Source organism: Stenella coeruleoalba (genome assembly GCF_951394435.1).
Source record: "Stenella coeruleoalba genome assembly, chromosome: 8".
Classification (NCBI taxonomy): Eukaryota; Metazoa; Chordata; class Mammalia; order Artiodactyla; family Delphinidae; genus Stenella; species Stenella coeruleoalba.
This window is the reverse complement of record NC_137154.1, coordinates 1,978,644-1,992,005: the sequence shown is the minus strand read 5'-3', so window position 1 is coordinate 1,992,005 and position 13,362 is coordinate 1,978,644. Positions and strand designations below refer to the sequence as shown.

Below are 13,362 nucleotides of genomic sequence, written 5' to 3'. Positions count from 1 at the left end.
AGAGGGCCGCTCACACACCCCAGCACAGAAGGACTTCTCTGGGGAATCCCCAGTGGGGCAGTGGCCAGAACGGGCCCGCGTGTCCCACTGACCCCGCCACAGGCTGTCACCACTGGGCGCCCTAGCCGGGAGCACTGAGTCACGACGGAGGGGAACCACACCATGGCCGGGCCCCAGGGATTGGCCTGGCGATACCGCGATGGTGGGGGAGGACGGGCGTGCGTCCCAGGCCAGCTGTGCCTCGGGGGCAGGCCAACTGGGAGGCGTGGAAAATCAGCCATTTCCTCCACCTGAAGGAGCCCCTGAGGACAGCAGCGGCAACTGGCAGACAGCAGTCGGCATCTGCCCCGTGGCTTTGGCCAGGGTTCCACCGGGGAAATGCGAAAAACAAAGTCGTCTCTTTTTTGGGGGGCAGGGGAGGGGGCTAGGGGAGAGAAAAACAATCTTCTCAGACGCTCAAAGCACGAAAACAAGTGGAAAATGATCAGTCTGGTTTTCCATAAGTCAAAACAAGAGGATCATGTTCCCAGGCTCAGTGGGAAATGCCCTTGCTCTCCTCCCCGCCTGGTGCCCGGGCACTGAGGCCAGCCCCTGGTGGTCGGTGGCCCCAGGTTGCTGAGGGCAGGCAGCGAGCGGTGGGCACTGAGTGAGGAGACCTGAGCCCTGGTCCAGCACTGAGCCCCACGCCCTCCTAGCTCATCACCCCTGGGTGAGCGGACACTCACTGCGACACATGGGTGATGGGCGCCAGCAGAGTCTCCCCTTCCAGGTCCAGGTCCTCGGCAAAGCTGTTGGTTCTCGTGAAATGGGCCGTGCTCACTTCCAGCAGCGTGGGGCTCTTTTTCACTGTGGGGGAAGATGCGGGACAGCACGTTAGGCTTCCATGGAAGGCTTGATGGCAGAGGGGGCCCAGGGTTGCTCAGAGCTGAGATGCTCACCCCAAGCTGCTACCCTGGCTGTGGGGCGGACCTGTGCCCCTGGAGCCTTCCCACAGACGGGTAAGATATCTACTCGCAGGGCTGGGTGAGGAGTGCAGATGGTATATGAAGCCTCGGCACAGAGGACTGGCGGGGGGAGGGGTCCCGATGGCCCCCACGTGCCTGAGGCCACAGTGGTCAAGGAGCAGTTGAGAGCCGATGACACCTCCTCAGAGTGAGGACTGTGCCTGGGCTGAGCTCAGGTGTCTGGGCCTCTCCCCAGGTTCACACCAGACGTTCAGGTCAAGAATAGAACACAGCTGCCAGGCACAGGTCTGCTAAGACACTGACGCTCATCGCCACGCTGTCACTGTCACGTGGCTGCATGGCTTTCGACGCATCCGTGAAGACCCAGGGTGGTAGGGCTCCTGCTCACAGAGCGTCGCAAGCCGGGGAGGAAGGGGCAGCCGCAGAGCTCCTGGCCCCTTGCGTCCGCCACCCGCACCCTGAGGGAGGCACAGGAACCGCCCCGACGGCTGGTGTTGGCATTCAGACTCCTGGGCGCACCCACAGTGAGCAGGTGCTAGTGTTCCGGGCTGACTAAGAATAATTAGCAGTCCCCTGGTTTTCAATCTGGACCTTTTTTATTTTTCCATTTAAAGTTTTTGTTGTAAAATAACGAATCACTTGTAAAAAGGGACACAGCGCAAAGACTCACGAAGGCCTTCCTTCCCCGAGGTCATCAGCGTTAACCACCAACTAGATTCCCAGCTCACTCCTCTGCTCACGAGAGCAGCTGACACCTGGAGGGACTTGCATTTATACACACGTGACGGCTCTGTTCCTGTCACTGCAATGTGCCCATCTCATTTTTCTACAGGTATTTAGACATGGATCTAAGTCTTGTTTTAGTAATTGCGTAACAGTCCGTAGCTTAGATCTACCACAATTAACTCAACCAGTCCATGTGTGACGGACATTTGGTTCCATTAGCTTTAAGCCACTACTTTAAGACGATGATGCACCCGTCCATCTTTACGAAAACCTGACATATTGAGGCAGGTGAGAGGGTGCTTCCTTGGTACGTTTAATAGGTGTGGCTGGATTGTTTTCCCAAGAAGTCGCATCAGTTAGGCTCCAGCAGCAGTGTGTGCGCACATGCCACCTTCTCCACATCCATGTCCGCACCGGCCTTTGCAGCCTTTGCTGGGCCCGTCACGTGTAGATGAAGACGGGCGTGGTGCCTTTCCTTCTATGCTGGATGCCCGTTGTGGCTCAGAGGCTATTTGGTTTTCCTCTTGTGGGATTATCCGTTCTTATCCTTTGCTCACTTCCGTTCGTCAATTTGTAGGAACTTTTTTCTAGGCTAGAGATAATTAACCCTTTGCATATGAGGCACGAGTATCTTCCCCAGTCTGTCTCTGGTGCTTTTACCTTAATTATGGTGGTTTTGTCACAGAACGTTTTTTATGATTTTGAAGCGATACCTATCTTTTGCTTTTTGAAAGAGAAAGGATTCCCCACCCCAAAGTAGTACAACCATCTCCTAAATATAAACGTGTGAGTGTGTGTAAATTTTAATACATTTAGCACTCACACCTCACATTGTAGGAGATCATCAACAATCAGAAAATGAAAATGTAAAGGTATTGTATGCAGTCTTACTGAAAACACTAAAATGAAACACAAACTATAAATTCTCTTCAAGAAGACACAGGAGAAAGTCTCTGGATGTGATACCAAAAGCTCAGTCTGTGAGCAGAAGAAAATGGAAAAACTGGACTTTATCAAAATTAAAAGCATTTGCTCCGTAAAGGACACTGCGAAGGGAATGAAAAGACAAGTCACAGACTTGGAGAAAATGTTTACATGTCACGTGTCTGGTCAAGGACTTTGATCCAGAATATGTAAGGGACTGTGGCAACTTGACAAGAAAGCTAACAGCCCCGTTTTAAAAATGGATTACTAATAAGCTCATGAAAAGATGCTCAGTTCAACCAATACCAGTAGTTGTTAGGGAAATGCCAATTAAATCCACAGTGAGCTACCACTCTACCCACGTGAGAATGACAAAAACTTCTAAATGGCATCCGTTTCGGATAGTTGGTAAAGAATAAGGTTAGAGCCTTACTTTTCACCTTACATTAAGGAAAGAAAAAAAAGGAAGCGAAGCCTGACAATGCCACGTGCTCATGAAGATGCAGATCAACTAGAACGTTTACATGTTGCTGGTGAGAATGCAAAACGGTGCAGCCATGTTGGAAGAGGGTTTGGTGGTTCCTCATAAAGCTCAACATACGTTTATTTTGTGGCGCGTTGGTCCCTGTCCCGGTTATTTACCCAAGTGAACTGAAGATGTACATGCAGAGAAACCTGTACATAAGTGTGTATCGCAGTCTTGCTTACAGCCGCCCCAACCAGGAAACAACTAAGATGCGCTTCAGCAGGTGAACGGATAAACTGTGGTACGTCCATACAACGGAATTCCATCCAGCCCTCAAAGACGGGAACTAACGGTTCACGCGTGCCACGATACAGCTGAGTCGCAAATGCATCGTGCTAAGCAGTGAAGGAAGCCAGATGCAAAAGGCTATATATTACATGATTCCATTTATAGGACATTCTGGAAAAGGCAAAACTACAGGGACATAAAACAGATCAATGGCTGCTAGCGTTTAGAGGAGGGGGAGCACTTGACTTCAAAAGAGTTGCACAATGGAATTTTTCGGGCTATGGAACTTCTCTGTATGATGTGGTGGTGGTAGGTACATGACTCCAGGCATTCGTCAAAACCCATAGAACTGTACGTCTCCAAGAGTAAATTTTACTATACGCAACCCCCCGCTCCCCGCCAAGTAAGCCTGTTGGAGGATCCAGGATGGAAAGCATACTGTCACGAGTGAATTCTGTATTACGAATACGTAACACAGCACTAAAAGGAGAGGGGAAGAAGGAGCTGGCCCGTGAAGTCTTGGGAAACGATCTTCTGATTGGATATGTTTAAAGCAAAAAAACCCCAAACTGTCATAAACACAGTATTCTAGTTGGTAAGTTTGTTTCTCATAGGGGTACTACAGGTACACTTGAGTTAAATAAGTAAATAATTATAGATACTGGGAGCCAGGATTCTCAATGTCAGAAAAAAAGTAACAAACAGAGTTAGGGGGTGGTGAACGAACCCTGTGGTCAGAAATATCAGTATGAACTTACATTTAGTTTAAAATAGACACAAATAAATACGGATGTACGTGCACACTTGGGTCATTCACATACATACGTTTCCTAGCTCTGTCCGCTGAGAGGCCCTAGAAGCAGTGACTAACTGTGGAGCAATGAGCACCTAGTGCCCAGATCCTGGTTTCGAAATCCCATTCTCCAGTAAAAGGAACCAGGGCTCTCTGATAGAATGGTGATTCTAGGGCTAGGGCAGGGGAAATATAAGATAAGCCTGAAGTATTGTCTAGTGTTAGAAAGGAAAGAAATGCTCAAAAATAAATAAATGAGAAGGATGAGGGCATATCAAATGGACACAGGAACTAACCCAAAAGAACTCTCAATCCAGTGACCAAAGCTAGAACAATTTGAGCAACAAAATAAATAACATTAAAAATATTATACAGAATCCTATCAAACATTTAGAGAAGAGCTGACACCCATCCTTCTCAAACTCTTCCAAAATATAGCAGAGGGAGGAACACTCCCAAACTCATTCTACTCATTCTCATTCTATGAGGCCACCATCACCCTGATACCAAAACCAGACAAAGATGGCACAGAAAAAACTACAGGCCAATATCACTGGTGAACATAGATGCAAAAATCCTCAACAAAATACTAGCAAACAGAATCCAACAGCACATTAAAAGGACCATACACCATGATCAAGTAGGGTTTATCCCAGGAATGCAAGGATTCTTCAATATATGCAAATCAATCAATGTGATACACCATATTAACAAATTGAAGGAGAAAAACCATAGGATCGTCTCAACAGATGAAAAAGCTTTCGACAAAATTCAACACCCATTTATGGCAAAAAACCCTCCAGAAAGTAGGCACAGAGGGAACTTTCCTCAACATAAAAAAGGCCATATATGACAATCCCACAGCCAACATCATTCTCGGTGGTGAAAAACTGAAACCATTTCCTCTAAGATCAGGAACAAGACAAGGTTGCCCACTCTCACCACTATTATTCAACATAGTTTTGGAAGTTTTAGCCACAGTAATCAGAGAAGAAACAGAAATAAAAGGAATCCAAGTCGGAAAAGAAGTAAAATTGTCACTGTTTGCAGATGACATGATACTATACATAGAGAATCCTAAAGATGCCACCAGAAAACTACTAGACCTAGTCAATGAAGCTGGTCAAGTAGCAGGATACAAAATTAATGCACAGAAATCTCTTGCATTCCTATACACTAATGACGGAAAATCTGAAAGAGAAATTAAGGAAACACTCCCATTTGCCACTGCAACAAAAAGAATAAAATACCTAGGAATAAACCTACCAAGGAGACAAAAGACCTCTATGCAGAAAACTGTAAGACACTGATGAAAGAAATTAAAGATGATACAAACAGATGGAGAGCTATACCATGTTCTTGGATTGGAAGACTCAACATTGTGAAAATGACTATACTACCCAAAGCAATCTACAGATTCAATGCAATCCCTATCAAACTACCAATGGCATTTTCCACAGAACTAGAACAAAAAATTTCACAATTTGTATGGAAACACAAAATACCCCAAATAGCCAAAGCAATCTTGAGAAAGGAAAACAGAGCTGGAGGAATCAGGCGCCCTGACTTCAGACTATACTACAAAGCTACAGTAATCAAGACAGTATGGTACTGGCACAAAAACAGAAATACAGATCAATGGAACAGGATAGAAAGCCCAGAGATAAACCCATGCACCTACGGTCACCTTGTTTTTGATAAAGGAGGCAAGAATGTACAATGGAGAAAAGACAGCCTCTTCAGTAAGTGGTGCTGGGAAAACTGGACAGCTACATGTAAAAGAATGAAATTAGAACACTCCCTAAAACCATACACAAAAGTAAACTGAAAATGGATTAAAGACCTAGATGTAAGGCCAGACACTATAAAATTCTTAGAGGAAAACATAGGAAGAACACTCTATGACATAAATCACAGGAAGATCCTTTTTGACCCACCTCCTGGAGAAATGGAAATAAAAACAAAAATAAGTGGGACCTAATGAAACTTAAAAGCTTTTGCACAGCAAAGGAAACCACAAACAAGACGAAAAGACAACCCTCAGAATGGGAGAAAATATTTGCAAACAAAGCAACTGACAAAGAATTAATCTCCAAAATATACAAGCAGCTCATGCAGCTCAATAACAAAAAAACAAACAACCCAATCCAAAATGGGCAGAAGACCTAAATAGACATTTCCCCAAAGAAGATATACAGATTGCCAACAAACACATGAAAGGATGCTCAACATCACTAATCATTAGAGAAATGCAAATGAAAACTACAATGAGGTATCACCTCACCCCAGTCAGAATGGCCATCATCAAAAAATCTACAAACGGTAAGTGCTGGAGAGAGTGTGGAGAAAAGGGAACCCTCTTGCACTGTTGGTGGGAATGTAAATTGATACAGCCACTATGGAGAACAGTATGGAGGTTCCTTAAAAAACTAAAAACAGAACCACCATATGACCCCGCAATCCCACTCCTGGGCATATACCCTGAGAAAACCACAATTCAAAAAGAGTCATGTACCACAACGTTCACTGCAGCTCTATTTACAATAGCCAGGGCGTGGAAGCAATGTAAGTGTCCATCAACAGATGAATGGATAAAGAAGATGTGGCACATATATACAATGGAACATTACGCAGCCATAAAAAGAAACGAAATTGAGCTATTTGTAGTGAGGTGGATGGACCTAGAGACTGTCATACAGAGTGAAGTAAGTCAGAAAGAGAAAAACAAATACCGTATGCTGACACATATATATGGAATCTAAAAAAAAAAAAAAAAGGTTCTGAAGAACCTAGGGGCAGGACAGGAACAAAGACGCAGACATAGAGAATGGACGTGAGGACACGGGGAGGGGGAAGGGTAAGCTGGGACGCAGTGAGAGAGTGGCATGGACATGTATACGCTACCAAACGTAAAACAGGTGGCTAGTGGGAAGCAGCCACATAGCACAGGGAGATCAGCTCGGTGCTTTGTGTCCACCTGGAGGGGTGGGATAGGGAGTGTGGGAGGGAGAGGCAAGAGGGAGGGGATATGGGGATATATGTGTATGTTTAGCTGATTCACTTTGTTATTACAGCAGAACCTAACACACCACTGTGAAGCTATTATGCTCCAAAGAAGATGTTATAAGAAAAAGACTTCAACAGGAAAAGAAAAAAAAATATTATACAAAATAATAGTATTAGATTATAGCTCAAAAAAATAAATATTCCTGAGTCCATACCAATATAAATCACCAGATAATTGGAAGAGAGGGATAAATCTTCCTTATAGAAGAATTCCAGATAATAAATGCAGAAAGACTGAGGGAAAAAACCACCATTAGAACACCACAGTGATATTTGCTACAGGCAAGATCCAGGGACGAATGCTAAAATTAGTAGGTGAAACTTTAAGGAGAAACTTCAAAGTATCTCCTCTCAAATATTTATTCATTGCCGTGGTGGTTTTAACATATGTTCACCAACGCTTTGATATTCTCTCATGCGGGAGGTAGACCGTAACTCCCCTCTCCTTGGGCGTGGGCAGGACTTGGTGACCCCCTTTCTCATGACTAGACTGGAAAGGGGAAAATACTAAATAAGGCTGGCTGACACCACCTTAACCAAGTGGGTCAAGGTTAACACTACCAGTGACAAACCATGTTGATGTCATGTACCCTGATATGGTGCAATGAGAAAAGCACCTCACTTCTGTGGCATTCTTCCCCCCAAACCCGTAACACCAGTCTAATCCTGAGAAAATAGTGACAAACCCAAACCGAGGGACACTGACACCTGACTAGTATTCCTCAAAAGTGTCAAGGTCGGGGCTTCCCTGGCGGCGCAGTGCTTGGGAGTCCGCCTGCCGATGCAGGGGACACGGGTTCGTGCCCCGGTCCGGGAAGATCCCACGTGCCGCGGAGCGGCTGTGCCCGTGAGCCATGGCCGCTGAGCCTGCGCGTCCGGAGCCTGTGCTCCGCAACGGGAGAGGCCACAACAGTGAGAGGCCCGGGTACCGCAAAAAAAAAATAAAAAAAGTGTCAAGGTCATGAGGAACAAGGAGGGACCAAGATTTGTCTTCATGGATCAGAGGAGACTAAGCAGACCTGACTAAATGCAATGATGGATCCTGGGACAGAAAAAGGACATTAGTAGTTAAACTGGGAAAGTCCAGATAAATTAGCTAAACTGTAGCTTAACTACTAGTGCTGCCGAGTGTTCATTTCTTGGTGTTGCTAACTGTACCATGGTTTTATAAGATGCTAACATTAGGGGAAGCTGGTGAGAGTACAAAAAAAGCTGTACTATTTTTGTCTCTTCTGTAAAAAGAAAAAAAAAAAAAGCCTGTACACAGGAGTATAAAAAATGTTTAGTACATAATTAAGGACATACAAGAACTCTAAGGAGAAATTATAAGACCTTAACAAGCAACATTCAAGAAGACATAAATAATGGAGAAATAGCTTTTGTTCCATTGACTAGAAAACTCAATAGTGAAAAGATTCTCCCCAAATCTTAATAAAAATCCCACGGTTTCTGTGTTGGAACCTTGGCAAGCTGATTCTAAAATTGCTCTGGAAGTGCAAAAAGCCAAGAATCAACAAAATTCTTGAACAGCAACAAGGTAGGAGAACTTGCTCTACCAGACATCGGTACCTCTTACAAAGTAGCAGTCATTAAGGTGGTGTGGCGCTAGTGCAGAAAGAGACAAACAGCCCAAGGGGACAGGGTTGACGGTCCAGAAACAGCCCCCACACATCTGGACGCTTGCTGTGTATCAGAGGTGGCCCGCACATAGTGGGAGGAGGAAGTTCAGGGAGAGCTGGCTGTCCACGTGGGAAGAAGGTTGACTTGGACCCTTACCTCACACCATACATCAACATTTCATTCTTGGCATTCCAGGCAATTGAAGGCTAATGGAGAGAAGTAAAACTATAAAGACTTTCTGACTGAAGCTAAAAGAATATATTCATGACCTCGGGGTTCGGAAGGATTTTCTAAAATGTAAGCAGTAACCGTAAAGGAAAAGACGGATTAATTTAACTCCATTAAAACGGAGTCCTGATCATCACACAACACATCTAAGAGTAAAAAGGCAACCACAGAAGAAGAGTACCCACAAAATGTAAAGAATTCCTGCAAATCAATAAGACCGATGTTAGCAACTTAATGCAAAAGGGGGCAACAGACAGACGAGCACATCGCAGGAGAGGACTCCAAGTGGCTGACGAACATGTGGAAAGGTGTTGTCCCTGACTAGCAATCAGAGAGATGTAAATAGACTCAGGGAGCTCGCAGCCCATGGGGGCGAGGGCCGACTTCCAGCAGGAAACCGCACAGACATTACTTAGTCACACCCTGGAGAAGGGCTCCGAGGGAAGGGCTGTTTGCCCGTGACATTCTCGGAGAGCACAGGAAAGTGACGGGTAAGTCTTGAAGAATGCGTGTGCATTCAAAGGCTCTCAGGTCTGGGACCTGGCGGGAACGTTTACAGCCCCCGTTTTAGAGACTCGGGGCTGAGATTCAAGTACCCTGGGTTATATTATTCAGTCGTCAAGTGACAGAGCTAGACCTTCATCCAGGACTCGAATGTTCTTTCAAAAAAAAAAAAAGGGAAGGAAAAACGAGCACAAATACATATTTCTACGTCTGCATCACTTGTATACAGAAGGAAGGAACAGCAGAGCAGTGGCTGGAAAGTGGGACTGCTTTCCAAACATCCGAGATGACAGGGGTGAGCCACCTGACCCCTGACAAAGGCCCAGCCCTGGTGTTTTAGGAAATTAAAGTGTGCACATCAGTTGGCTGCTGGGAGCGGGTGGGGCCTGCACCTGCCAGAGAAGAATGTGTGATGTTTGGTTTCGTCCTGAGAACAGCACAGAGGGTCCCCGCAGCGAGGGGCAAAGGCAGGGGCTCCACAGGTTGGTTTCTCCAAGTCAACAGGAACGGCACTGCTCTGCCCAGCTTCTGTGTCAGAGACTGGGGGCTATATGCCTCCCCCACCGCAGGCAGGCAGCAGTCAAGGCTGCAGACCCTCCCCGTCACCCGGCTGCAGTCACAGCCTGGTCAGGCCCCTCCCTGCAAGAAGGTACAGGGGGTGTGGCAGGGGCTGGGGGGGGGGTAGATGTGAATCCTTGGCAGACACAGTGGCACGCTGCCCCTTCAGGCAAAGCTCTGTGCTAAGTGCTGTGTCCCAAGAGACCTGGCTTGTCATCCCCAACTTCAAGGAGACTGAGATGGGCGTTTTACAAAGATGCGCAAAAACCCACGGCCCTGGCCTCGCAAGTGCAGAGCGGGCCGAGCCCGTGGTGGACTCATCGGGGCAACTCATCTGGACACCAGGCCCCGAGGAGGGCACCGGAGCTACGCTAGGTGAGCCATCTGGAGTGCCAGGCCTTGGGAAAAAGAGCACTGCGTCCTGGCGACAACGAAGGCACACTTTCCTAAGACAATCCCAGTTGTCAATGCTTTAATTCCTTGGCTGCCTTTGCCTTGTCAAGGCCAGAATCTGGGCCTAAGTTTTCAGGGCAGAACAAAACAATTTTGTTTTCTAGGAAAATGGGAGGTCTGGGATGGCGAACGCGGCCTCTGGCGTGGCGACTACCACAGCTGGAGACGTCGGCTGCCAAGGCTCACCCTCTCTCCAGAGAACAGGAACCAAACAGCGCAGCGTTTTTCCTTCCAGCCAGTGGCCCTGGTTAACAGGGTGATTTGAAAATATGGGCACAGAAAAAAGACTGGAAGGAAACTGATCGAAATATTAACCGTTTGTCTTTAAGTGAAGAGACTGGATGATTTCCATCTCCTTCCCTATTGCGTTCTATCTCGGACGGTACTTTCTCAGGTCAGGAAACGGTGTTTTGTGGAAGTCTCCCACATCTGGGCCTTGCCCCGGCCCACGGCCCTGCACGTCTCGTCCTGGAGGGACGTCAGAGTACGTCGGAGCACCCTCTGTCCTTCCACCTGGCCTGGAACCGCCCGCGTGCCTGAACAGAGCCCTCTCCGACCACGAACGTCCCCAAAACCTGCTCCCAGGAGCACCTGGTCTCACTTCTTTCGACTCTCCGTCGAGCCCCTGCCCCCTGCCTATTCCAGCAAGTCCAGCTTATCCCCAACACTGGGACACACTTGGCTTCCACGAGATGCATGAAGGGAATTCCCATTTCCCCATCTGCTGCTTCAGTCATGACCTCATTTCGTTGTCACAGCAGCTCTGTGGGATGGCAGCTTTGATTCCCATCTCTAGACAAGCAAACAGGTTAAAAAGGCTAAAAACTCACGCTCTGGGTCACACAGACTAGGCCGGGACTTCAGCACCAAGTCAAACTTGCTGTAAGGCCCCAGCCCCTCCCCACTGCCCTCTGCCCCCAGGAGAGTCCCCTCTGGTGTCCGGGTCTTCACCTAGCCCTCCCTCTGGTGACTGATGAAAATCCTGCCTGATCTCCCAGGTGTAACCCTGGGAGAGCTTCACAAAGCTTCCCAAGGCTCTAGAGACCGTCCCCTCCTCCGGCTGGGTACAGGGCTATGTGTGCCCGGACCGCAGGTCCGTGCATGTTCCCTGGCACGGGGACCTCGCCTTCCACCTCCCCCGTATCCCTCCGGGGCCTGGCACAGGCGTGTTCCCCAAGCCAGCTCTCTCCACAGGGATGAACAGAAGCTGCCCCTGTCCTTCCCAAGTCAAAGCCCCTTCCCACCCACCCGCCTGGCCCCCACCCCCCAAATCCACCCCCTCTTGGCGGATTTGCCAAAGCCCTGCAGATCCTGCACTGTGAACGAGAACCCCCTCCCCAGGGCATCCGGACAGCTGCAGCCAGACCCTGCGTGACATTGCTGAGCCTCGGCCCCAGGCCCGTGGCAGCTGCCCATGCCCGGCTCACAGACCGCGAGCCAGCACCGCCGCGTCGCCACCTGTGTCTCCACTCAGAGGCGAGAAGTAAGGGACACGGACAGAAAGTGTAAAAGCCATTCCCACGACAGCTGCCAGGAACGGGGCGAAGAGGGGAGTGAAAACGCACATGCACAGCCGGCACCGGTTCCGCTCAGGGAAATACCTTGCTCGAGCGGACACCTGTTGTTTGTGCCTCTCCAGCAGCGAGGCCTGGCCTCTGGGAACAGCTTCTCGAATCTTCCTTGGGGGGCTGCTCTTTCCCTCCTCCCAAGGCTGCAGGATGCAGGTACTCGCTGGCCATCCCCAGAGAGGGCCTGTGGCCCAGGCCTTGGCCTGCAGAGGCACAAAGGCAGGGCTGAGGGTGGCTGATCGCCCTGCTGGGACCCATGAGAGCCTGGCCCCAGACGCTGGCACATACGATGGGGAAAGAGGTGGCCTCTTTCTGCTGGGTTTGCTAAGCTGGTGGCCATCTTGCCCCCTTCAGAAAGTGGCTGCCTGAGGACACAGCCGTCCCAGGGGGCAATGGGGAGCGGGAGGGGGAGAGGAGAGGGAACAAGGCGGGTGGGCGGAGAGCACAAAAGGGGGAGAGTGAGAGCAGCAAACGGGATCATCGCAGCCCCGGGGTCCAGCTGTGTCTGAAACAGCTGGGTCCAGTCCTGGGAGCCAAAAAATGTCCCTTTTGTGCTTCAGCTCGATTGAGTTGGGGTTCCATCATTTGTTACCAAGAGAATCTTCGAGAATGCGTGTGACAAACTCGGGGGTGAGGCGTGAGCCCCAGGGGATGGGTCTGGGGAGTCAGAGTCACACGAGAGCTAAGTTACTCGCACGTCCCGCACGGTGCCTTGGGGGGTACGGGACAAAAGCTGGTGGGAGGAAGCTACCTCTGTAACGGCCCAGGGAGCTCTCAGAAAGCGGCTCCCTAAAGCTGGAGGCTGGCTCTCTACTGCTGTGGCGCTGCTGTAAGGTTGCCGAAAGCAAACTGTGGAACGTGCTGGGTCTCACGTCCACTCAAGGGCACGCAGCGTGGGTTGGACACGAGCACGACGGTGATGTGGGCAGAGTCAAAGGTGACCCCGGGAATCCTGACCCACCCTGGGGAGGACGCCGGGCTTCCTGCGCTCCCAGGGGTGAGGGCACCGGGGACCCTTGCCCCCAGCGCTGCCCCTCACCACAGGGCTCGCAGGCCTCGGCACACACAGATCTGAGAGGGAACGGAAATGGTTCTGCGGGACCAAGGGTGGGGTCCAAAGAGCGGGGGCGCTGAGGGAGACAGGCAGCAACCGAGCCAGGACAGGGTCAACCCCGAGTGAGTACAGGAAATGGAAGGGGAGCC

At 49.2% G+C, this 13,362-nt stretch overlaps 1 protein-coding gene across 1 annotated transcript in view; it reads right to left on the bottom strand.

Annotated features, from left to right (window-relative positions):
- Positions 1–13,362, bottom strand: part of KCNQ1 (potassium voltage-gated channel subfamily Q member 1) — a 349,058-nt gene that overhangs the window by 184,288 nt on the left and 151,408 nt on the right. Inside the window, exon 11 of the mRNA XM_079928195.1 lies at positions 726–846. Within this exon, the coding sequence (XP_079784321.1) occupies positions 726–846 (121 nt within the window). The remainder of the gene's footprint in view (positions 1–725; positions 847–13,362) is intronic.